Below are 27,846 nucleotides of genomic sequence, written 5' to 3' on the forward strand. Positions count from 1 at the left end.
CAAAGTTTGTAGTCCTTGCATTTTATGAAAGAAGACTTCTTGCCTCTTTGATAATAAAAAGTGATAATGTTGGATTTCTTTGTCAACTTTCCACTTAATATAAATGCTGAATTGGATAGCACTGCAGCCACTGTTTGTTCCCAATGAGTTCAGCAACACTTACATCTCACGCTATATCTGAGCACCTCCTCTCTGGCTAATTCAGTCATTTTGGTCAATCTTCCCTAAACTGATGCCCTCCAGGTGTTTTGGACCACAACATCCATCTGTCTCAGCCATCATGGCTAATGGTCAGTGATAGTGGAAACTGTAATTCCTAACATCTGGAGGACACCAGGCTGGGGGGGAAATTAATACCATTACACTACCACTTTTTGCATTCAATTCATCTGCACATCATCTGTAGCTTTTTTAATTTTTAAAACTTGGTCTTCCTTTTTGGCAACAGCTAGAACATCAATTATTTTTAAGTTACTTAATAAACAACTGTGCAGTCACAGCTGGTAAGATGGCAATACAGAGATCCTTGTCTCTGGAAAGAAACCTCATGCTTGTAGCCAGGTGAAATTGACTGCAGTGATAAGATGAACTGTTCTATTGTGGCTCGTGAGATGGTGAGGCAATGCAGCTCCCTGAAAGGTCACCTGGCACAGAACATTAAAAGCATTCAAAAATTTTGTACTACTGGCAGATAATATTGGATATGGCTCATGGATGAATGCCAGGACTCTGACATAATTCTGTTGAAGAAATAAGTATGAACTGCTGGTGTACTCCCAAGAAAGGATGAGCTGCATCCTATTTCATGCAGCTGATGGGTTTACGCTGATTTTCTATGGGTGTTTCCTGCAGTAGAAGAGAAAATTGCCAAGGGCAGACGCACATCTCAGAGCTCTTGGGGACACAAGCCATGCTTACTGCAGGAAACACCAATGGAATACAAAAACATACTGGCTCTGCAGCATCCTACAGTGAGAAAACGTATGGGGGTGGGGGGAGACCTAGAAGCCACATCCTCAAAATACTGTGAAGTATTTTCTCTACAGGAACACGTGTTTTCATATCATATTTAAACAGACAGCTGACAGAAGCAAAATACATTCCACCGAGGTGTAAGGAGTAGGGTGGCTAGGTGCTCTCTTTTACAGAGGACAGTCCTGTATCTGAAGGGCTGTCTTGTCCAAGACCAGTTTAAAGATAAAGAACTAGAAGAAAGGAGAGGAGGGGCGTTGAAGTTGCCCATCAACACTTATCACCTGGACAGCAGATTAAACAGGCAGGCCCACAGGTCACCTGGTCACAGTCTTCCGCACTATGGTGAGATGCACTGTACTTCTATTTAAATTATAAAAACATATATACATTTGCATCTATACATATAAGCTAGCATATGCAAATATGTGTCCCTTTTTGTCCTCTTTTTTGGGGTGATTCGTACATGGCCACGCTAGTATTGGCATACCTCTTTCACTATGCACCCTGGCGAAGGAAAGCGACTTTCAGTACGCACACCAAAACAAAGCCTGGAACAGCAAGCTCATCTGATAACAGCATACAGGAGGGTATGAGAAAACCAATGCTCCAAGCAACAGGTAGGCCCCATTGAAAGCAATATTCCTAAAAACAATACAGTGAGCAACGTAAGCCACAGCATGGTGGAGCAGACCTCTACATAGACCCATGTTAGGTCCTTGGGCTGGAGCTGGTGACCCATGTAAAGCCCCCAAAGGCAGCAAGTCCACATAAAATCTACAACAGGTCAGGAGTGCAGTCTAAGCAGGTCAATCCAGAGCATTGAGTCAAAAGGAAGAAACAATAGCCACATCCAAACCTGCGCAGGAATTCAAATCCAAAGCAGCGACTGAAGGTTAGGTAGGCAAACATTCACATGCAGGCAGAGAACAGAAACCAACAGCACTTGTGTACAAGCCTCTCAGCGCCTCTTCCTACTTCCTCAAAGAGGACATATGGAAAAGCTAGACCTGAGCCAAAGTGCTGCTGGCAACCCTTCCCAGGCACACGTTCAACAGCTGAGGGTCTGAGATCCAGAGGCCCAAGTCCTGATAGTAGGCAATGAATGTTCAGACCAGCCAGTTCCCAAGCATGACAAAGTCTCTAATCGAGTAGTTGTGTGCAAGAGGGGCAACAGCATGACACTGCTGCTGAGCCTTGGCATCTGCAGTTGGTGGTGATGGTTTTTGTTTTTGTTTTTTTTAAAAAAAGAGTCTCTCCAAGAACAGAGCAGATGCTATGGAGACAGATGAAGTGATGGTCTGACTGAGCATAAGGTAGCTTCATATGCCATTCTTCGCTCATTCTTATTACCGCTGGCTCAGCCTTTCATCACACAAGGCAATCCAACGTTTTCATTTCCAGCCCACACAAATATATGCATGTACACATATCCAATATTCTTCAAAGCACTGGAACATGACTGGCGTCTACAGCCTTCACAGGGATGATGCAGTGAGACAGAAAACCGGGAATATTTGACATTCAACTTATTTTACCACGCTCCACATCACACTCCAAATCGAAACTAATGTACGGCAAATCGGAAAGGCAATCAGGGTACTTGTGAAGTAGGCGTGCCAAGCCAACGAAAGCTACAGTCCTATACACATTTACTAGGTTTAATTGTAATCAGGATTTGCTTCCGAGTAAATGGGTTTAGGACTGCCAATTCTATTTGCATTTTAAGAATTATCAATCCTAGTAGTGAAAAATGAATTTTGGGAGGAGAAAAGTCTTGCTAGCCTGTCAATATTTCAGATTGCTATTGAGAGAGAGAGAATTCTCCACTTTGCCCTCAGGCTCTGGACTGGGTGCAATGTTACCTGGGCAAGAGGCCAACAGTGGCACAGAAAGAATAGTGTGTTGGTGGCCCCTCTCACTTGAGCACCAGGTCACTGTGTTGCTGGAGCAGCACAGAATGAGCCAGGCTGCTGAGTTAATAGAAGAATAAGCCCTGAGGCAGTCAACCACTTAGGTGCCTTTCTGCATGGGAAGCCTTTTAGGCAAATGCAAATGCTGTTTGGTTTTTTAAAACTGCGTTTTCAACTCAAAAGACTACCAGTGAAGCTTACATTCGTTTTTAGCGTGACATGGCAATTCAAATATCAAGGAGTTTTCAGAGCCTTGTTTAATTCTCAGTCAGAGTAATTCCAAGGTCCTGCAATCATTTACTTCAAGAAGCTCCAGCAATAAATAATTGGGAAAGCAACCAAGTATACATTGTAAAGAGGCAATTTAGATTAACCAGTTGATGCACCTTGATGGGACAAAGCAGATACTGAAGCAATTATTAGAATGGACAGCATAAAGTGCAAGAGAAAACAACAACTTTGGGTTTTCTTAAGGAAATTGCTGCTTATGCTGATTTTATTCTTGCATTCCTAGGGGTCATGCAAACACTCCTCTGGATAAAGTAACTTTCTTTTGAGCAGCAGTGACAACCCACCCCACTATACAGGGAGTACCATTGTCTGAAAACAGGAAGGACATGGGGACTCACCGACAAAACTAGACACTGGAGCAGTATCACCATTGTCTGGAAAGTGCTGCCTTGTCCCTGAGCCTTGACAAGGGAATGGGTGGAATGACAATGAAGCTACAGATGTGTGTTTGTTCATTGAGGCAGAGGCCATATGAGGCAAACATTGTTTGTGACCTAGAAGTGTTGGCCTACAAGGTCATGTCAAGATCAGTACAAGGGGAACTAGGCAGGAAGGGGCTGGGACTTTTGCCCCATGAGAAAAGACTGTAAAAGCTCTGGGAAACAAATGGCAGTATTTGGGGTATTAAGCAAATACCACATAAACACCATGTCCCTTCATTAGTCGCAAGTGGTGTGGATCTAGAGGGAGAGTTCCCAAAAAGAGGCTAGACCACCACTAAGGAACCAATCAGCTAGCTTGAACTATCAGGGTTTCCAAATATCACAATGGGTGTGAATTTTAAACTATCTGGTACGGGAAGAGGTCTAAAGCCTGACAACACATTCACTTCAAGGTCATTTTTTTTCCAAAATTCTGAAGACTGAAACCCATAGCCCTGCAAAGAGGATTCTTGAGGGAAGTAGACCTTTGCTGGCAAATATTTTTTAAGTTTGAATTATTCTTTCTCCTGTCTTTGTATTAAGGATATATTATTATTATTATTATTATTATTATTATTATTATTATTATTATTATTTATTTATTTATTTATTTATATAGCACCATCAATGTACATGGTGCTGTACAGATAACACAGTAAATAGCAAGACCCTGCCGCATAGGCTTACAATCTAATAAGTTGTAGTTTGTGTATGGTGTTTGTGTACAAATGTTGCTTATTAATAAATAGATAAATTGTACTCCTATCTAGTTGTTACTTGTCATTCAATGCCAAAGGCAAACCACATTCTCAAACTTTTAGCCAGGAGTTCCTGATGCGGAGTGTTACAAGCTGGCAGCTTACAGGCACCGGAGGGTGGGGAATTCAGCTGACTCCCCCTTCCATCTACAATCCCACAAAACATATCCTACTCCATTCCCAAGGATCTTCAGAAGGGGATTTTCAGAGGGGTGCAGGAAAGCCCCATTCTATGAACACAACTGAAAGGGAAGTTAGGATGCAAGTCAATATTTCACAATACCAGTGAAACTATTTATTTATTTTTAATGAGAATACCAGACATGTTGATGATTAGATTATGTGTTCCATGACTAGGCTATTATATAAATATCAATGTGTGTAGTAGCTCAGATGAAGCACACACAGCATGGCTGCCTAGCACATCTGCAAGCTACCCCAAGAAGTCATGGCTGTGCCATAGAAGTCAGTTTGCCCCCAACTTATGCTCTAAATGAGCGTCTCCTCCCATGCTATCTATCATCAATACTCTGGGACAGTATATTCATTCAAAAGAATTCTCTTACTGAGACTTTAATTAGAATCTAAGACTTTGACTACATTTAACCTGGCTTTAAATAATATAAGCCACCAAGAGTATTGGACAATGGTTAGGGGGCTTCCTTATAAAGAGCCTGATCACGGCTCCATGTAACCAAATACTGCATTCTGAACCTCAGGCCTTTCACATGCAAAGCTGATAGTTTATCACTCAACTACTGGGGAAGTCACGATCATTACACTGGTATAAAATTGATGCAAAGTGGTTGTGTAGATATGCCTTTCATTCATTTCCTGTTCGGGCTGCAAAGATATTCCTCGTGTGAGTGTGCTAGGAAATATGGCATTCAAAAAACTGCGCAGAAGTTGATGGTGCACAAAGTTAAAATCTCACATCTTCACGTTCTTTGAGCCACTCTCATCAGCATCTGCTGGGCATTAAGAGCTACAGCTCCTTCACTAATTCTGGAGAAGCATGCATGCATGCTTGACCAGAAACACAGCTAAAGTATGAGAGGAAGATTGGGAGGTGTGTGTGTGTGTGTTTATCTGACGTTCCAAAGCCATCAACAGACAAGCACTGTTGCCGTACTTCTCATTATGCTGAGAAAAGAGAACCATCTGATAAGGTTTTGCTGAGACTGCAAAGCTTTAATGTGCTTTCTTCAAAGATGGGGATGTACAAAAGGTAAAGATAAAAGACAGCTGCTGAATTGAAAGTTTTTAACTACACTTGTCCAGCTTGTTGTTCTTTTTTTAAAAAAAAATCAAATCACAGAGGTGGATCGCTGCTCAATCAATCAGCTCTCTACAGAGCACGACAGGTGCGATCAGGCACACACAATGGATATCTACTCACTTGCATGATTTCCTGCTGAAAGAGTAACCATTGCAAAAGTACGGCAATAACCTTTGCAGTGGGTCAGTTCAAACAAATCTGCAATGACATGATGCCTCTTGCATACTAGATTCTGGGGACAAACAACAATGGGAGGAGTGTTGCTTTATGCCTTCATCACCTGCTTGCAAGCACTGGACTCTATGGACTGGTGGTCAAACCAGCAAGGCTCTTCCAATGATAAATCAGGCAACCTATTCTTGCTTAACTGTGGAATGCAAAGTGGAGAGGCCTGCAGAGCTCTGCTGAGACAGTGTGACTGTATTAGAATTGTTCAACTGCAATAGCATCTGAATAATTAAGAATGTAGCACATAATTAAAAGGGGTATAAAACCCTCCATGCCTTTATAACTGATAAAATGCACACAGGATTTCCTGAACTGTTGTATTTCTGTAATACTTTTCAGTGTACGGACTGCATTCATAATTCATCGTTTCATGCCAAATAGTAAGGATTGGAAAATGTTTTTGTTACTGCAAAATCCTATTTACAAGACATGATATGTGGTCCCTAACAAGTATATACACCTATATGCCAATATTTAAAGAACTGCCTTGCTTGATCAGACCAGGACTATCCACTCCAGTACTCTATTTCCACCTGCAGCTAACCCCATGCCTCTGCAAACTCACAAACAGGGCAAGATGAAATAAACTTTTCATCTCACAAATAAAACGTGGTGCTGTTGAGCCTCCAACATCAAAACGAGGCCCAGATTTGTCAATACATCAAAAGGTAAAGGAAGACAAAGTCCAGATATCTGACTAGTTCATTGAAAACCCAAGGTAAGCATTACATATGGCTACCAGTGATCTTATGGGATTACAAAAATAAGACCGACAGTCAAAGCTTCATGCTGCAGGAAATATTTGTAAAATTGCAAAGGGAGGATGAATTTTGTACAAATAGAAATGATGGATGCTTATTTAAAGCACAGCTGTATTTTTCAGTAAGTTAGTTGATAAACACAGCTGGCCTTTAACATTTTAACAGATCAACCAATTTTTCAATAAACCTAAAGTGTTAATCTAACGAGATAACCTGAAGCAAATGACAATACAGTTTCACCATTTGCTATGAAGATAGCGGCATACAAGGCGAGATTGTATTGCACCTCTCTCCAACAAGAAAAAAAAAGCCTCCTAGACAGTTACTACGATTTTGCTAACTGAACAACTTAAACAATGATATTATGTGGATTATTTTTTTAAAAGGAAAATCATTTTCAAAAAAGCATTCCTTTACAAACTGAGCCAAGAGTGAAATACAACTCTCTGCAGGAGTAAAACAACATCTACTGGAACAGATACAAAACAAAGTAATGGCTTTTTTAATTTACTTTTTTACAAAGAACCAGAAGTAGCTTTTGATGCTACAGAAATAGAGGGAGACCATCAGGCACTTTTGCTCAATGTTTGCCAAGATGCATGTTTTAAAGAAGCTTGAAGAACAACTGCTTAAAACAGGAAATGCTGGCAATAAAAATGGTGCCAATCTCACTTGTCCTATAGTCCGTTGCTAGATGAAATGTGCTCTTGTTGCATGCTGTTGGAACAACTCTTGCTCAGCAGGCCAAAGGATGTTCGTTTTTGAACCCAAAAAGTAGCAACATGACTTCCTGCTAACATACAACAGAATTCACCACTAATCTACCTCACCTAAACCCAAAAGCTATGGAACATTTTCAAAATGGGAATGATCACTGTAGCAAGAACAAGATGTTTGTACTACAATTAAATTGTGAAAATAAGGGTAAATAACAAGAAGCTCCCTAATTTATTTATTTATTTATTTAGAATATTTATATACCACTCCCCATTGAAAAGTTTTGGAGCGGTGTACAAGATAAAATGAAAATAAAAAGAGAATAAAACAGTTAAAACAAAATTTAAAAGAAGCAAAAACAGAAATCCAAGGCTGCATATTAAGGAAAGGCTTCTTGGAATAAAGATGTTTTCAGGAGGTGCCGAAAAGAGTACAAGGTTGGCGCCTGCCTGACCTCCAGAGGCAGGGAATTCCACAGGAGGGGCGCCACCACGCTGAAGGCTCTTCCCCTGGTGGATTCCAATCGGAGGATGGATCTAGGTGGAACCACCAGGAGCAGGCCCTCGGATGACCTCAGTGACTGGGCAGGTTGGTAAGGGAGAAGGCACTCTCTCAGGTATTTATTTATTTATTACATTTCTATACCGCCCAATAGCCGGAGCTCTCTGGGCTGTTCACAAAAATTAAAAACATTCGAAGTATAAAACAACAGTATAAAACAGTATCCTGGTCCCAAATTGTTTAGGGCTTTGTACACAAGTACAAGAACCTTAAACCTGGCCCGGTAGCGAATAGGCAGCCAGTGCAGTTCCCTCAGCAGAGGAGCTACATGCTGGAAAGGGGCAGCTCCAGACAACAGCCGAGCTGCAGCATTATGCACAAGCTCCAGCTTCCAGAACAGCTTCAAGGGCAGCCCCACATAGAGGGCATTGCAGTAATCCAATCTTGAGGTTACCAATGCCTGTACCACCGTGGCCAAGCTATCCCTGCCCAGGAGAGGCCGTAGTTGGCGAACCAACCGAAGATGGTAAAAGGCACTCCGAGCTGTGGCGGCTACTTGAGCCTCCAATGACAGAAATGGGTCTAAGAGTACCCCCAAACTACGAACCTGTTCTTTCAGAGGCAGAGCAACCCCATCCAGAACAGGCAATGAGCCTGTCTCCCAGACTCGGGAACCACTCACCCACAGGGCTTCCGTCTTGCCAGGATTCAGTCTCAGTTTATTGGCCCTCATCCAGCCCATTACTGAGTCTAGGCACTGGTCCAGGACCTGCACAGCCTCACCTGATTCAGTTGTCACAGGGAGATAGAGCTGCATGTCATCAGTGTATTGATGGCATTTAGCTCCTAATGACCGCTCCCAACGGCTTCATATAGATATTAAATAACATTGGGGACAAGATGATGCCCTGCAGCACTCCATAGCTCAATTGCCAAGAGGCCGAGGACTGGTCACCCAATGCTACTCTCTGAAAACGACCCCGTAGGTAGGACTGGAACCACTGTAACACAGTGCCTCTGATGCCCATCCCACGGAGTCGATCCAGGAGGATACCATGGTCGATGGTATCAAAAGCCGACGAGTGATCGAGCAGGATTAACAGGGTTGCATTCCCCCTGTCCCTCTCTCGATAAAGGTCATCCATCAGGGTGACCAAGGCTGATTCAGTCCCGTAACCAGATCGGAACCCAGACTGGAATGGGTCTAGATAATCAGTATCCTCCAAGAGTGCCTGCAGTTGTTCCACCACAACCCTCTCAAGTACTTTCCCTAAAAAAGGAGTGTTAGCAACTGGGCGGTAGTTACCTAATACCATCGGGTCCAGGGTGGGCTTCTTCAAGAGTGGTCGCACTACTGCCTCCTTAAGGACAGCAGGGACCACCCCTTCCCAGAGAGAAGCATTTATCACCCCCGGACCCACCCAGTCAGACCCCCTCAGCTTGCTTTTATAAGCCATGAGGGACAGGGATCGAGAGGCAAGTGGTTGGTCGCATTGCTGCAAGCACCTTGTCCACATCACCAGGCCGCAATAACTGGAACTGATCCCACAAAAATGGGCAGATGGTGGCATCGGACACCTCAACTGGAGCTGCACTAACAACAACGTCAAGCTCACTGCGGAGAGAAGCGTTCTTGTCCTCAAAGTGTGATGCAAAAAGGTCACAGCGGGTCCTCGATGGGGCCAGGGCCCCATTTGCTAGAATGCTAATGCATTCTACTCATTGGCCAACATCTGAAAACAATTCTCTCCCCCCACCCCATTAGCTAGTTGAAAAGATATGGAAGGGTGTGTGTGCTTGCGTGTTATATTCTCTCAACTTGAAACATTATTATTACAATAATGTTGAATTTTTGTTCTTTTTATAAAACTTTTGGTTCGTTATAATTGTTCACCCCGTTTTTTACTTTAATATTTATACTATAGTAGTTGTGTGCCTTGTGCACTATTTTTTCTGCATTCTGTTTGTATCAACTACTGCCTTCTCTATTTATACAGGGGTTATCTACACAATGTACTCAAGACATGCACGTGCAGACACATACAACATTCACGTATCTATGAGATGGCACAATTAGTAGTGTGGGTTCCATTCAGGAACACCAGAGTCAACACATTTTGGAAATCTAACTTCACGGCTTTAGTCTTCATAGAATAAGAACCACCTACAGGTTCTTGACAAAAAGAGAAGTTTGGGGGGGGGGTTTGGTGGGGTTGGGGGGCGTTTTTGAAGTAAAAATGATCCTCTTTTTAACCTGACAAATCAAAACAAACTGAACATTATGAATTTGAGCCCCCTCTCCATCAGATTAAAACACTGGCTAAGACGGCTGCAACCTCCAGCCCACTATCTCAGCTCAGACAAGTACTCATTGCACATTTCCTTCTTTCTGAGCAGTTGTGTAGAAATAGTGCCTGCATGTTTCTCCCTCTATCTCTCACAAAATATAGGGGCTAGATATTTATTTCTTTGTTTTATTTTAAAAGCAACTGAATATTCAGGGGCTAAAATCCTGAGAGGCCAGGTTCCCATGGGCCACTACAGAGTTACAGCTCATGACAAAACATGTGTTTGCATCACAGAGTGAAATCACAGTGTATGTGGCCACCATTCTGAATATGCAACCCCTCTTGGGGGGTTGTTGTGTTGTATGAACCTGGTGAATGTGAGATGTGAGGGTTAAACAACCCTCACATAATCCATGGACTGTTTAGGGTGGGCACCACAGCTCACTGTGGGCTGCATTTGGCTGCACCTGGTCTCTCTCCCCCACCCTATAACTAACCTGCTTACCCCAAGGAATGTCATCACAAGTGCTAGGATAAGTAGACAAAAGGTATTACCTACTTTCTGTCCCATTATTAGCCAGAGGAAGTAGTCCCACCCTCTCCCTTCAAGCAAGAACAAGAGCAACAATGGTAAGGTCCCTTCAGAGTCACTGCCACAGGGCAATAGCTGTTTCAAATTCTATGACAGGTTTTCACTCCCACCCCTTTAGAGTTGTCTTTTTTAATGTAAAATTTCAAGGTATTTGTCTGAGCTGTTCAGAGACTGGGAGAGGTGACTTGAATACATAAATGAATAAAGCCGTGGTATTTTTAAGAATGGGGGATGGGCATACATCCTGATTCTACATTTCCTCTGCAATTCAGATAGTTGTTGCTATTACTATTCCTCTACACACTCCAGGCATTAACCATTAGAGGCTGAGTTCCTATACACACTTACCTGGAAGTAAGCTCGATTGGACTTAGTTCAGAGTAAACATACAAAGCCAAACCTGAACTGCAAGTTTCCCGAGGAACTGCTGGTACCTGCTTTCACCTGCCAATTCCCTTGCCTTTCAGGTGTTTGTGGGAAGGCAGCACTTCAGGATGCAGCTTGTGTTATTCTCAAACAGAGGAGGCCCTTTCAGCAAACCAAACAAGCCATATAACAGGTTAGTGGATATTTTCTGATAGACAAAGAAGAGAAGCATCTCACGCCATTGCTTTTAATAGCCCAGCAAATACTGCTTGCCTGCAAACTGATTCTCCCTCGAAGGTAATAAAAAAAAACCAATAAAAGGAATACACACAACCTGTCTTCAGCTGTGAGGTTATTTATGACATACCCTCACCGGAAAGCAGCCTTTAATGCCCTTGCTTCCTAAATAAACAAATCCTCAACAGTTGCTGAACTTCCTGCATGAATCATCGAAAAGTAGATCCCTCTTTTTGGAATTACTGGGGTGCGTTGCAAGCTAGCCAAGCAAGTTCTGGTTCAGCATTTTAGTTATCCCCCACCCCACCCCTGCTAACAAGCTCTGAGCTCCACCATACCTGAACATTTATCCTTGCATTATCCCCCTTCGTTTACTTAGCGTTTGAAAGCCTTACGTTTCATTCATCTTCACACCGCTCCTCGGAATCGCTATTTCCCCCCACCCTGCAGATCTCATTTGTATAGGGTGACCATATAAAAAGGAGGACAGGGCTCATGTATCTTTAACAGTTGTATTGAAAAGGAAATTTTAGCAGGTATCATTTGTATATATGGGGAATCTGGGGAAATTTCCTCTTCATCACAGCAGTTAAAGCTGCAGGTGCCCTCCCCTCTTTTAAATCTGGTCACTCTAGTATAGCTCCTGCACCTTTAACTGTTGTGATGAAGAAGGAATTTCACCAGGTTCTCCATATATACAAATAACATCTGCTGAAATTTCCTTTTCTATGCAACTGTTAAAGATACAGGAGCCCTGTCCTCCTTTTCATATGGTCACTCTACATTTGTACCTCCCCTTAGAGTCTACTGGTTGTTCGCAGGGACACCTCGCCCTGGCACGCCCCCTCTCTTTCATCAGCAACGCCGCCCTCCCCCAGAACATCGGATTGAGTACAATGGGATAAAAATACATGTAGAGGGTCGAGTGCATTGCTGGAAAAACTGTTCCTTCCCCACACTTGGAAACCTCGCAAAGAGGCAGGGAAGAGGCGAGTTCAGGGCAGGAATGGATGGAGTCATCTGAGTCCTTTGTTATGCAATGCACCATGACAGCAGGCTATAACCCTGGTGAGGTGGAGCTCTATATGAGGCATTCAGAATTTGCAAGAGGGCACTTTGACTGGGCCAGCTTCCCCTACTACATAACAGTACATGTGCATTCCAGCTACATGGAACAATTCAGCTGGAATTCAGAACGAAAATGTATTATGTTCTCCAAAAACAAACAGTTACTTAGATAAATATATTTAGTTACTGACTGACTAAATTACAGGGATGAGAATCCAATTAAGTTGTTCCACTGACAGAACTGCTTTCTTTAGTGAAACAGGGAGGGGATGATTCCCCCATTTCCTTACAGCCCTCCCCACACCCTCAAAATGTGCTCCGTAGGATTAGGGAACAGATTTTCGGGGAGGTTGTGGGGGAAGTAAGGAGGAGAATAAACTGTGGTTCAAGTAGAATGCTGGATTGTGGCCAGAGCATTTAGGGCCGGCTCACACATGCATGTCCAGAACCCAACACAAACCAAAACTTATCACTGGAGCGTGCTCATACATTTGGCCAAGAGACTTCAAGAGTTACATTCTCACATGATGTACAGCCATCGGCCAACCAACCATATACCATCAAAATGTGCAATAAAAGTGTGCAATAAAGTGCGCATGATGGCCCAGGAATGAGAGATCTCTCAGCTCATGCCATTTTGAATTCAACAAGATCAGAACTTCCATTCTCAGGCATAAAGTGAAGGAATTGCACAGATGTCACTGGAAAGTGGGGCCCAAGGACCATCAAAAGGAATCTAACATTTCCGAATAGTTTACATCAAGTAGCAAAGCTTTGCTGTGTTTACAAAAAAGTATTAAGTTATTGAAAGCTCAGTGGTAATTTAGTCAACATGCGCTTCATGGCTCACTGCATCACAGCATGTTTAGTAGCATACATCTGTGCTCAAAACCCTGGGTTCCCCAGAATGCAGAATGCATCACAGCGAATCAAGATTATGAGCTGAAAGGACCCGACAACTCACTGACTAGATTTAGTTTCTCTAATCCACACTGTGATGTAGTGTTTAGAGTGCTGGACTGGGAGATGGGAGATCCGGGTTCTAGTCCCCACTCAGCCATGGAAGCTCACTGGGTGACTTTGGGCCAGTCACAGACCGTCAGCCCAGCCTACCTCACAGGGTTGTTGTGAGGATAAAAATGTACGCTGCCTTGAGTTCCTTGGAGGAAAAAAGGCAGGATATAAATGCAATAAATAAATAAATTATCCAATGAAGGGCTTGGGCTCAGTACTGGTCTAACTCAGTACTCAGTACTGGTCTAACGGCTATTAGCCTGGCAAACAAGATAGTCAAATTCAAAACCAGGAATGTTGACATCTTTCTGGGGATCAATGCTAATTACTGCTAAGCTAAAGCCAAAGCAGCTTGATCAGATTCCAGTGCTATTATGTGTTTAGACATCTAGAGTAACATCATGCCATGGTGTCGGGGAAGGCCACTGTCGGGCTAACAAAAAGGATTGACAGCCAAATCTCCCTTTTCCATTAAGACAGGGATGGAAGAAATCAAACTATAGTGGCACATTGCAGTAGATGCGGGGAAACAGCAAAGCAGCCAGGAACAGAGCATAGAACTGGAGAAACCGGCAAAAGACTAAAATAGGTAGATCTAGAAAGATCAGACTCAATTGATTTCTTTGTTGTACTGCATTTGGGGGAAACCACATGGTCCCTACCTATACATTACCTTGGCTTAGTTTGACTCAACCCTGATATTCTGTCTCTTAAGAGTTAAACAATTAAGCATGCAACCTTATGTATGTTACGACAGAATGCTGGATGGGGGATGATGGGAATTGCAGGACATTTTTCTGTCTAAACGTGCATAGGATTGCACTCTAGCTCTCTCCAAGTATAATGGAAAAAAGAAAGGAACAAAGAAGATGGTACCAATGTAACAATAATATTATTACTGCACTCAGAGTGAGGAAGTCCAGAAAGGGCGGATACTACTTTGATGATTACAGAGTTATTGTTCTTTGGTTACCTAACTGTACTAATTAGTCATCTTTCTTGAAGTGTGATACCACATTTATGGCACTTACGCCATAATCCAATGAAGATACTAACATTTGAGACAGAACATGGGGAGCAGCAGTATGAAAGTTAAGTGTTAGCTAAAGTTGCATGATACTTTGCAATTCTTGGTTTCTCAGAGCTCAGGGCACAGTAGGGGAGGGAGAAGAGTTTATGGATTTTGCTTTATCCTTAATCCAGAGAATACTGCAAGGGAATATCAACAGACATCATGCCTCAGGTCTCTAAAAAGAAACATTGTGGCTAAATATTTTTTAACAAAACTTGCTAAATAATCACTTTTATTTGAAAATTACACGACTATTTAGCCTATTTAGACTATTTAGCCTAGAGTTCCTATTGCCTCTTTTGTTATAATTGATTTTCTAATTTGATAGTAAGAAAAGAAAATCTGAATTATTTCCCCAGGCTTCCCATCCAGTTAAGTATTTCCAGACCACAACTTTGAGTTCACATATTCTATCAATCTCTCTCTACATTGTTCTTCTTGCATGGTGCCCTTATCATGTCCTTTACTTTTCTCTCTCTTCGCCAAAAATGTTCTTCTTTGCTCTTTATCTGCATTGAGTAAAAGAGCAGAAGAGACACTGAGACAAGAGGGATTTCTAAACCCTCACAAAATATAAAATAAGCTCATCAGCACACTAGATTTGGTCGGTACAGATAAAGAAGAATTCCTGCTAGTGCTGAAAGACTTGCATTATGAGCTATCTGGGGGGGGGGGGGGAATGTGAGGAAAACACATCTATCGTGGTGAACTTAGGGCTCATCTACACCAAGCAGGATTTACCACTACGAAAGCGGTATGTAAAAGGCAGGAGCCACACTACTGCTTTATAGCAGTATTGAAGTGCACTGAGAACTTTTGGGGCCCATGACACATGCCATATACAGCTTTCATACCACTTCCATAGTGTTATATCTTGCTTGGTGTAGATGTGTCAGTGCTCTTCAGCACCACTATAAAGCAGTAGTGTAGATCCTGTAGTGCACTTCAATACTGCTATAAAGCAGTAGTGTGGCTCCTGCCTTTTATATACTGCTTTTATACCGCTTTCATAGTGGAATATCCTGCTTGGTGTAGATGAGGCCTTAGTCTTGTATCCTGAATCTGGTTGTCCATAAGCAAAAAGGTAAACATTCTACCTGTTCTGTCTGCCTTGCAATATGATGTGCTGGCAAGGATGTCAAACTTTAATTTGTCATCTCCCCTGGTTTCATTCTAGATTACAACATCTTATTCCTCTTCTGGGGTCTTCTTCCATAATGAAGCTGTAAGCATTTCTTCTGGGGGCTGTTGACCAACAACTGTCTTCAATGCTCCTATGACCTTTCCAAAACTTAGCATCTGCATCACCTACTTGCAGTCAGGTCCAGCTTTTTCCTTTTGTTTGAAAAGCTTACATTTCATTTTCACTTTTACACTCCAGATGAATGAGCCATCAGCACAACTGACAGCCTGTTCAAGGCTACAGTTGACTGATGAAACCAGAACCGAGACATTGACTTGCAGAGGGTCTCTTTTAGCCAGAGCTAGTATATATGCCGATGCCTTTTTTACGACTCAACATTTTTCATTTTGAGAAGGCTTGGAGCAAACTAAGCTGGGAATCTTAAAAGCTACCTGTGTGACAAACCATGCCACAGAGCCTGCAGAATTAATGTAACAACGGAGTGGATGGGTGGTGGAGGTGAGTGTTAGAAACCTCCTTCTCTGATAATGCACGATTGTAGACGTAGGACCATGATAAAGGTTCTTCAAGACAGGAATCAAAATCTATTGTCACTCCATCCAAACTAGGAGACCTAAAAAGGTAATGGGCCTGTTCAGACAACATGTTAAGTCATGGTTATGCCGCTAATCCCTTTGCAGTGAATTATTAGTGAGCATGTTTAAACTGTGGTTATGTAGCCGCCATGGTTAGTAATGGCTCACACAAATATTATACGCTAAGCCATAATATTTAGCTCAAAATGCTTAACCACCATGACTTAGCATGTTGTCTGACATGGTCAATATATTCTTCTTGCCAGATATTTCTCCACTCTCAACTCATAGCATTTATTTTTATATATAAAATTTATACTGCCCTTTACCCAAAGTGGGTTCAGAGCAGTGTACAAGATAAAATAGCACATTTAAAAATACGATAAAACATCTGTCTAAAAATAGGAGGGATGAAAAATATCTCATCAACCAGCTAAAACTATGCCATGTTGGAAACATATTAAAATGCCAGGGCAAATGAAAATGTTTTAAAATGGCACCTAAAAGAATATGAAGTTGATGCCTCAGGAGTGCATTCCAGAGTTGGGGTGCCACCACAGAAAAGGCCCACTCCCCTTGTGCCTTCATAATGTGCATCTCTTGCCAAAGTCACTTGGAGAAGGACCCCATCCAATGATCATAATGCACAAGCAGGGAGGGATTCAAATGTTTCAATAAATAAATAAATAAATGGTACTCTGGCCCAGTGCTGCCACCTGAGCCTCTAGTGACAACATGGAATCCAAGAATATCCACAAGCTGCATACTTGCTCTTTCAAAAGTGACTGTACACCAGCTTCCCAAATCTGAGAAGCATCTAACCACATCTACAGGAGACATCTACTCAGACATGGGAACCATCTTATTGGGATTCAGCTTCATTTTATTAGTCCTCACCCAGCCAATTGCTGCATCCAGACAGCAGTTCTGTGCCTCCCCAGCCTCACCTGATTTAGATGACATTGAAAATAGAACTGGATGATGATGCCCCACTCCAAAACCTCAAATGATCACACCCAGCAGCTCTATGGTAGATGTTAAAGAGCACAAGGGAATAAGATGGAACATTGTGGGAATTCACACCTCAAATATCATAAAATTGAGCAATAATTGGCCAATGCTACCTTCTGAAAATGACTCTGCAGGTATAAGTAGAACCACTGCAAACTCGAGAATGCAGTGACTTCTTGCATGTGCAGTTGTCTAACCTGCACATATCTGGCCTTCTCCCAGATATGCTAGTTTTCTGCCTACAAGCCCCCATTTAAGTGAGCCCATCACTTGCAGTCTGAAACAGTTCAACTGAGAAGCAGGTTTACCACCACCTCATCTGCTCTTTATGATAACGAGGCCCAAGAGATATAGTGAAGTGGTATATGCAATACCATGTATTTCATAGGGGTTGCCGTGAGAAGAGAAAAGCTGTAAAGCCCAACCATGAAATGGATTAATTTTCTATTTTACATATTGAGAATTAAATGGTAGTGAGTTTGCCAAGGTCACCCAATCAATTCCTCGTTCGATTTGAGTGTGCATCTCTCATGTTCAAAGCACTGTATCCATGCTACACTATTGATGACTTGACTTCTGTTATTTCACTAATTATACCTTGAATGTTGTCTGTGTGAAATCTTATGGAAGAATCTGCATGAATAACCAAATTGGGTACTTTTCATATTACAATGAACATTTAGTGGAATTCATTGTAATATTTTACACTTTTCAGATAATGATTTTATCCCTTATGTGTTCAGCATCTCCATTTTCCAGCAATTTGATCTTTGTGTGAATGAATAACAGAACCCCCTTAAAAATATAATTTAACTCTTTTCTGTCTTTAGGTTCTAATCAGGACACAACACAAAAGGAGCACTGTTTTTAGCCACTGGGGGTGTTCAGCTGAAAAGAGAGTTATTTTTACAAAACAATCTAGGTCTACCTTATCAAGCCTCCACCAGATACAGAGTCTACAAATGTGATTTGATTCTTTGTGGTATCTTCTACCGTGCCTTTTGCTGAATGGTTGATTAAATCTACTCCAAGTCCAACACATGAAGGATATTAGATTATTAAAAGTACACTTTCCATCATTTGTAAAGGTTAGACTCAAATTGACTCTAAAGTGACAATGAATAAAGATGACATAGTATTAAATATGCCAATGAAAAGCAGATTTCAGCAGGAGCTCAGTAATTCTATGAATCTAATTTACCACATATTGCCAGTCTGGCACTTTAAAAAAAATCAAAATCAAAGACGAAGTATTTTTATGGATTCTGCCTTAAAAGCAGGAGGAAGTCTTTTCAAGCCAGCCAACTAAACCCTAGTTCAAGACACAGGGCAGAGAGTCCTTTAAAAGAGCAGGAAATGCCTCAGTATTGTATCTATATAGTACCAATGTACACAGCGCTCTACAGAATATCATGAAGGCATGCTATAGCTCAAGCAGGCTGATTCCCACCACCACCCCATTGGCAGAAATCACTTGAATCAATGATACTTTAATCCAATTGTGATAAGTCTTATGGACTGGAAGTCAGATTGTCACAATAGTTTTCACTGCTTTAAGCACAATGGAATTTAAGACTAATGTTTTACTCTGTACAGCACCATGTACATTGATGGTGCTATATAAATAAATAAATAAATATAATAATAATAATAATAATAATAATAATAATAAATTTGCCAGCTCCTCCGCCCCCACCCTCTAGGCATAACATGCTCATGTTCAAGTGTCCAAAAGATGCTTGAGACCAAGAAGATGCATATGGAATTCAAAAAGGTTTGGATTCTTATGTGGTGCATGCACAGACGACGATGCATTCTTAGTAATGATCTACTCAGGGGGAGCTAATGTTCTATAAAAGCCATTCCATCTGAACAGGCTAGTCCACAAGCCAAGTCAGGTTAGTAATTCTGCCTAATTCTATAAAGAGTGGGGTGTGGAGTGCAAGAGAATATTTCCTTTGGAAAACTGCCTGCATTCTACTTAACATTCAAAATATATGAATGCCTTTTTCACTATCTATTGTTTGCTGCAATTATCTTAGCTCTTGAAAAGAATACACTAGCTTTATGAGAAGCTTTGTTATAATAATGACTGATAATGTAGCAGCCGCAAATGTGTTTAAGAGCACTCATTTGCTTTCTGTAGCAGACTACAATTAGCAAACAGGAGCAATCTGCTTTAAATTTAAAATAAGCAGACTGAGAGATCTACGATTCTTCTGCTCTTAACTGGGATCTACAGGCCCTCCTTGTATTGTTGTGCTGTTTCCATACAGACTACATAGCAAGACAGCAAGATCCAGGTTAAGTATTGTGTGGGTCATTTGAAAGAGGCATACAGTAAATCAGGGGTCACCAACCCTTGGGCCGCGCAGGTGAGCTGCTTTCACCCACCCACCCCCACTCCAGCGTACCTGAGTGCGGGGCGCCATCTCGCCTGCCCAGCCAAAGCGAAGCCAGGACACCGGGGTGGGGTGGGGCGGCTTTGGAACGGTGCACCCAGCCAGAAGCCGCTCTGGGAGAGCAACTTCCGGGCACGCCGTTCTGAAGCTGCCCGCCCCAGTGTCCTGGCTTCACTTCAGCTGGGTGCCCACCCAGCCGAAGCGAAGCCAGGACTCTGGAGTGGGGGTGCGGGCAGGTGGGGGCTTCCCAAAGCCATCCCCTCAACTGCCCCCACCCCCGGTCCGTGGAAAAATTGTCTTCCACGAAACCGGTCCCTGGTGCCAAAAAGGTTGGGGACCGCAGCAGTAAATGACACCGGCAAGAACCAACGCTCAAGAACAAATCTTAACGTGAGACATTTTTCAAGCATCTTGTCTCACTGGAGTACAAGCAAGACTACATAATACTTTAATCCTCTAGTATAATGTATGAGAGGGGGGGAAAGGGATAGGACCAAGGATTTGTGCATGGATGAGTCTCAGAACTGCTGCACACACAGAAACAAAAGGCCAGTGCAGTTTCACTCTGCAAGGCCTGACACAAGTAAGAGGTGATGGAGGGTGAGAGTGAAAATAACTCAGTTTACAAGTAACAAGAACCCACTGTGGGGGAATTTCCGCACAAGGCTTCTTATTGTTTTGGCAGCCGCAATTTTGAATATTCAAGTTATGTAAGGAATGTGCTGTAGCTCGCTGTTACATATGAACCTGGCAAGGGTGGGTTGTTGGTGGGCTCGACAAACCATCCAGAACCCATAGGCTGTTCTAGGGGCGAGTGGCTTGTCAAGCACCCCAACAATCCGCCTTCACGTTTTGCACATAAACAACAAGTTATGGGTCCACTTGCCAAGGCTTGAATATTCAAAATGGCCACCAGTGCAATGAGGAGGCCCACAGGAAAATTCCCCCTGGGTGGCTTCTTGTTACATATGAATCAGGTCATTGAAGATCAGGATAGGAGGAGAGCGGCAATCCTATCCCTATCAACAGGATGCGAACAACCACCACCACCACCAATGCCACACCTACTCCAACATAAAAGTGTCAAGAGCTGAAACCTAACCCCTTGGTAAGCCACATGATGAAGACTAGGAAAAGAGTGGGAACTAGTTTCCCCCAGTGCTGGCATCCACAAAATTGAGCTGATGATCTGTATATTGCTAAAGGGAATGAAGTTCTTTTAAATGGCTATTCAAATCTCAGTCTGAAGTACCAAGGCTGAACTACAGAAGTCCGACACCATCTTCTCCATCAGATGCCATCAAGCACTTGAAGCCACCCATTGGCAAATATGGCTTAAAAAGTCTCAGTGTTTCACATTCATGAAACAGGAGTAACACAGCGCCTTTGCTAAAGGCGTGTAAAGGAGGAGTAGGCACTGGGGGGATGATGGACACACACACAGTAAAAACAAAGAAAGGCAGTACAATTTAGCAAATACATAGATCTGGGGTGTGTGTTTTTTCAGATTGAGAGTCCCCTTCGGAACTGTTTAGTACTAGTGAGGGCAGCTCCTTTGACGTACTGTTACAGATCAACTTGTGAAGTCTCCACCAGCAACATTAAACATATGACATGTGCAAAAGGAAGTTCAACTCGATAAAGATTACTTCTTTTGTTATAGGAAATCTGCATTTCTTTGTCGTGTCTCTCTTCCCCCTTTACCCCGACTCATTTATTGCAATTATACCTGAAAGCTTGAGAGATGTTTTACACACCATGACAAATATTATTTTTTTCAGAAAATGTATCAAATCTACATTTGAAATTAAACATTCTCATCAATTTGGTTTCCATAGCATGTTTCAGAATACATCTCACATTAGAGTTCTTTGCCACAACACTTATTAAATGCCAAGGTGCATTGTTCCGGGTTTCTGCAGCTGAAACTCTCCCCACGGCCTGAGTTTGTTATCCCAGCGGAAGCTGGTTTCAGGCAGCTGGCTCGGGTCGACTCAGCCTTCCATCCTCCCGAGGTCGGTAAAATGAGTACCCAGTTAGCTGGGGGAAAGGTAATAATGGTCGGGGAAGGCAACGGCAAACCACCCTGCTATAAGGTCTGCCAAGAAAACATCAGCGAAAGCTAGCGTCCCTCCAAGAGTCAGTAATGACTCAGTGCTTGCACGAGAGGTTCCTTTCCTTTCCTGGACTCAGAGATTATATCCTAGCGCAAGCACAATTCCTAACCTAAATCCAAGAATAGTTCCCTTTTCTTTACCAGGGTGCTGAGCCTGGCATTTTTCTCTGTAATATAGAGGGGACATTTGCTTCACATTCCAGGCTGCGTCTCCTCTGGGCTTTCAATAACAATAAACCCAAATAGCTTGAAGGAAGCTGAAAATAGACTCGTCAGGGATTTCCTTTCAAAATAAGACTCACCCTGGCATGACAGCAGGAGGGATGACAAGCATAAGTTTAAGTTGTGCCCGATGCAAAGCTTCCGAGAGGTGAGTGAGCAAATGAATCAGACCCCTGAAATGCAAACACAACATTAGGTTGATTAGTAAAATCAGGGCACAAGACTCCCTTGTTTTGAAATTCTCAGCTTAAAATCTCTTCCCAAATGAAACACTTGGCCCTGCCTGCTCCATCAACAATCAAAATAGGATGCAGCAACAGGAGACAGGTGAGAAGTGGTAGGTTTTTCCAATCTTTAGGTTAAAGTACATCTGGTCTCTTTCCCCAGTTGCTTGCTTGGGCAAGTGAACTCAATGCTTGCAAAGCTCTCAACAGAAAAGCGAAAGCCCTGCTTGGACTCTCTTCCTCCTGAAATGGTGGCTCCCCCTTGTAGCGATCGGGCAGGGTGGCAGAAATGCTGGCAGTGCCAGGCTGCTCCCTTTTCATCCTCCATTTGCTACCATACAACAGATTTGAAGCTCCATCATCACCAGCACAGACATTTAGTTAGATGTGCTTAAGCATTCAAAGATAACCCACTAATAGGCATTATTATTATTATTTATTTATTTATTTATTTATTTATTTATATAGCACCATCAATGTACATGGTGGGGTTCACACAACACATAAACCCACCATGGGTTACTGTGTTGTCTGAATGCAGCACGTACACCACAGAGTGGCTTGTTAACCATCCAGGGTGGCATAGAAAGTGTGTGTGGGGGGAGGAGGTGAAATCATCCTCAACAGTGAGGGGGTGGGCAAGAAATGATTCAGTTATCTACTCGTAGGGTGTATGCTTCAGAATTTGCCATTAACTTAATAGAAAAAAGTGAATTTGCTGCTTGAATCAGAAGATTTATTAAACATTCAGAACTGCATATTAATTCATGAACCCAAGAGTGAGCTAAATGGACATGTGATCAACTCTACATCCTGAATGGACAAAAAACCAACAACCCACTTCTCTCTCGCTGAATGAGTTCATCTGGTCTCTTTGTTTGCTTTTGCAACTTTGAAAAGGGTAACATGTATTACTAGGTTGTGTAGAGAAGTACACCACACCACACACACACACACGCACACACACTAAAAGGAAAGGGTAGAATCAGTTACCTGGGCTTTACCACTAGTATTTCAGCCGTTTTCAAGGCATCAGGGAATATGACGGTTCCTCCCAACTAATACAGGCCAAAAAGAGATTGTGGCCTACACAACACACAGCGTGATTTTATACTCTTTGGAGGATATACATCAATGTGAGATTGTGTGTGTGTTTTACTAATCTTGTATTGTATAGTTGTACCTGATTTATGCCAGAGGTAGGAGAAGGATGGCAGTTTCTTTTCTAAGAAAAATAGCCAGGAAGATTTAAGTACTGGCAGACTAACTTGTCAAGCCATCCCTCCGGCCCAAGAGCACTTCATGCCGATTCAAGGGATTAGTGGTTAATGCTCAGACTTCATTTAAGTATACTCCCATTTGTCACCCAAAATAGACTATGTAAATCAAGTGTGCACACACTCTAGCATCCCCAAACAGCCCTTGCTGAATGCCCATTTAAAAGCATCCTATAAATTACATCTCTGCTCATCTCAACAGTAGTCTTTAGTGCCCTAGGACCATATTTTCCCATATTATCACTGTCAACTTGGAAAGGAGGAAAAATACACATGGTGCATTGCATTTTTTAAAAAAAAAAAAAGTATAATGAGATGGGAGCAACCTGTCTTCATGTCAAAACATTGTTAAATATTCATTATGTACTTTGCCACTGTCAAACTTAACTTCAGATGTTCCTCTAAGGCATATGCCACTTTATGAATTTATCCTCAACCAATTAAGTTCTTTTGTCTTTGCTTTCTGGCCACAGTTCCATTAAAAAATGCCAGCCTTCTGAATATACAATGCTGCAGTTCTGCCTTTTGCCTCCTCACCCTCCACCTCATTCATTAAACATATACTCATACACTTTGGCCATCACAGAGCTGCTTTGTCCTACTTGAAGCTGCTAATGATGCTGACCTCAACAGAAAGTTTATCTCACCATACTATTTGCTGCATGTCCGTAGAGTCTCAATTTAACTATAGCAAAGACTCAGGTCTGACGGTCACTCTCCCTCCTGGGAAACGCTTGATTTCAGGAAATTTTAAAATAAATGAACATTTCAACAAAATAAAACTGCAGGCAACTAATAAAAAGTTAAACACAAATTTGAAAGAGCCATCTCAGTTCAAGAATGAGTTATTGCCGGTTGTCCTTTCCCTGTACTAGGCAATGCCAAGGAAGGAAGCCAACCTACTGTAAGCCTTTGATTAATAGGTTAAATTTCTAAGGCTCAGACTGAAGTAATGATGTGCCAACAGGTTTTGTTCTTTTACTCCCACAGTTAATAAGATACCTGAAGGTCAAATGCAGATGTTCCTACAGGATATAGTGAAGGCAGCACTTTGCAAGCCAACTGTGTGAGGGTGGCACCACCTACTGCCTACTGTAGGCCTGGACAATTCAACACATGTGCTTCTTTCTGCACAGAATCAAGCTCAGGCCTGTGTTACAAATCATGACACAAGGCCTCCATAACACATTCAATGGTTAGGAGCAAGGAGTTGTAATCATGCACAAACATTTGTTTGCGAGACAGATCTGGGAAAGGTCAGGTCCACCTGCCCTCTGACGATTCCAACCTAACTACAGGCTCAGAAATCAGCATGCGTTTCAAAAGTCAGGAGAGATGAGATGAGACTGGCAGATAATGGATGCAATCTAGCAGGAACTTCACACATACAGAGCAAGGAAAGTACAACTGTAAAGTGGAATTGGGGGAAACAGCAGACAGCTTTTTGCAGACATGGTTCCGGAGCCCAGTTCATGAATCACATGGTTTGTTGTTACAAGAAGGTGCCATGGTGGGCAAGTGCAAAAGAAGGACATTTAAAACTTCTGGTCATGCTTTCAAATGGAGTACAGCAGCTGCTGCTGCTTCCCATTATGTCTAAATATGGGAAAGTTCAGTTTTCTAGAACAAAACAGAGAGGAAATTTAGCACAGTGGCAGAGCACCTGCTTCATATGCAAAAGGTCCCAGGTTTGATCCCAAGCATCTCCAGGTAAGGCTGGAAAGAATCCTACCTGGAACCCTGGAGAGTCGCTGCCAGTCAGTGTCAACAATACTAGGCTAGATGGATTAACGGTCTGACTCAAGATAAGGCAGCTTTCTATGTTCATATGGGAACTAATGACTGTGATTTTATGGTTTTAAATTAATGATTGTTGGTATAGTTGGTATAGTTTCTATTGGGTCTGTGACCACATAATAAAATGTATGTAACTCCGTGCTCAGGGTGAAAGAGATTTGACGCTCCTGCCCTCAGTGCTCAGAGGCCAGAATATTTCATGTGCTAGTGGTCTTCAACTGGTCCAGACCCAGGATCCACCTCAGATTCCCAACCTGCAGAATGGGGCCCACTTTCCCAATTTTACTAACTATGCCTATATATTTTAAATATGTGTATGTTTTAAATAACTCTTTTAGCCTGTTGAACAAAAGACTGTGATTTTATGGTTTTAAATTAATGATTGTTGGTATTGCTTTTATTGGGTCTGTGACCGCATAATAAAAAATCTGAAATCAACTTGGTAGTACAAGCAAAACAGGAGCCAACTCTGTTTTCAGATCTTTGTTTTTCCTGTCATCTGTGGCTAAAACAAGTCAGTTTCCCGTATCTGGATGTAAACTGGTAAATATAATTTTCCTCCAAACCATGAGCAGAAGTTTTACATTTTCTTCCCTTGAGTTTGAAGAAGAACAGAAGGCAAGAAGAAAGCACGTGAGCACACGGCTCCTGCCTGCTTATCCTCACAATGCTAAGCCATGCTTTCACATTACATCTCCCTGGACTGCTCTCTCCATTCTTCTCTCCACCAATATGACAACAGATTCATCTCAGAACAGGTTCAAAAAGGTACAAAAAGTGGGGAAGCAGAAGCACTTCTAAGTTTCCCAGTTCTGTTTTAATGTGCCATGTGAGTCTCATGGATCTCACCTGCTCTCACTCTAGACTGTAGCTGACCCCAGGGGCTCAGTGAGCTGGTTTGGATTTCACAACCACCCATGGGCAGTGAACAAGCTCACTGCCTCCGGCACACTCTTCACTTCCGCTTTCTATTAACAACGACTCATTCGTAGGTCCTTAGTGTGGCGTCCAAACCCAAGCACTTCTGGTTGTTCAAGGATTAAACAACCCAGAGTTCACCTACAATTTGTGCTTGGGTTAATGCTGGATAGTTTAACATCTAAACAACCCAGCGTGTCTGGGTTGGACATCACACTAACAACCCATGAATGTGGTGATCGTAGGTTGTTAAATGAAAGTGGAACGGAGGAACACACTGAAGGCAGTGGGCTCACATCCACCTACCAATTTGTGGGTTAAATAACCCACAGATTTGTCTTATCTGTGAATCAGGTCAATATCTTGCCATGGACAAGATGGCCAATTCCAAGGACCAAAGAAAACCATAATGGCAGCCATTTCTTGTGTGCATTCACCTCCATGATACCAAACTACCATGGTAGTTTAAATTAGCCTTCCCAACCCTATTGTTCTCCAGATGTTTTGGGGGACAATTCCCAACATTCCTGACTGTCAGCCACGCTGGCTGGAGCTGATAGAAGGTGAAGTCTAAAAGGTCTGCAGGACATCACATTGGGAAGTCTGGTTTACTTTTTTCAGGATCCAGTTCCTGCATCTTTCCTGATTAGGAAAGTACAAGTTTCCCTGTAATTAGGTAAGGACTTAGAAGAACTCTAGACACTTTGTATATAGCATATTCAATAGGAATGCATACAAGTGTCCTGAATGTGGGTTCATCTGTTTTTACAAATCTCTTTCCCTTCTACACTATTATTAAAGTACAGCAGCCTCATCCTCCTCGGAATCTTATCACTCTATGAACAAATTGCTGATAAGGTATTGTGCTGAATCAAGAAGCCTTGCCTATGGTAGGAAATAATCTCTGGGTACTTTAGCTACAAATCCTTGCTTTCTGGTCACCCATAGGTTATTAGGGCTTGCACTGAAATCAGAACTCCACTCCTTTCACCTTGCTTGAAATAACGCCCAAGTTATTGTTCACATGAACACTTATCCCAAATTAAAAGAAGCAAATCCTCAAAACCCAATTAACCATGAGTTCTGTCAAATTATTTCAGCCTGATTAAGAACACCAACAAATAAATGTCAGACACTGAGAAATAAAATGGTAGGATAAACCTATTGATGGGTTCAGTTCCATTCTTTCTTACTTGTCAAAACTAAAGAAAAATTATGACCCGTAAAAAGATTAGTGGACCACAGGAACTATCACAATACTGCCACCTTGTGGATATACTATGAATAACACAAAAGATGTCAAGTACGAGAATATACTTTCATACCGGTTTTGTGTAGTTTTACTATAATCAGAATTATGACATTCCCAATGTTAGAAACAAGTATCATCATACAACAAAATCTTGAGTCTGTCATAGCTCACCAAGAGTGATTTTACAGAGACAGTGGCCAGGATCCAGAGAGCTTCTTTAGACATGATCAAGGAACTCCACATGCCCAAGGAAGTTAAGATTTTTCTTTTTGGAATAAAAGATACACACAACTACACTGTATTACAAACTGCTTCTGAAACTTTTGCCAGGTTCAGAAGCCATTTCTCATGCAGCATAGACAACTGAGAAAGACACATCCATGGCCTCCTTGGGGACATGGAACCAGATTCATATTCCTTTCAAACCTG

General features: G+C 42.2%; 1 protein-coding gene across 2 annotated transcripts in view; it reads right to left on the reverse strand.

The window, feature by feature from the left end:
- The window catches only part of CHID1 (chitinase domain containing 1), a 99,763-nt gene that overhangs the window by 54,516 nt on the left and 17,401 nt on the right, over positions 1 to 27,846 (reverse strand). For both annotated transcript variants that reach the window (XM_063118748.1, XM_063118749.1), the window contains exon 8: positions 22,030 to 22,122. In XM_063118748.1, coding sequence (XP_062974818.1) covers positions 22,030 to 22,122 — 93 coding nt within the window. The remainder of the gene's footprint in view (positions 1 to 22,029; positions 22,123 to 27,846) is intronic.

The sequence above is a fragment of the Elgaria multicarinata genome, chromosome 2 (genome assembly GCF_023053635.1).
Source record: "Elgaria multicarinata webbii isolate HBS135686 ecotype San Diego chromosome 2, rElgMul1.1.pri, whole genome shotgun sequence".
In the NCBI taxonomy this organism is placed as follows: Eukaryota; Metazoa; Chordata; class Lepidosauria; order Squamata; family Anguidae; genus Elgaria; species Elgaria multicarinata.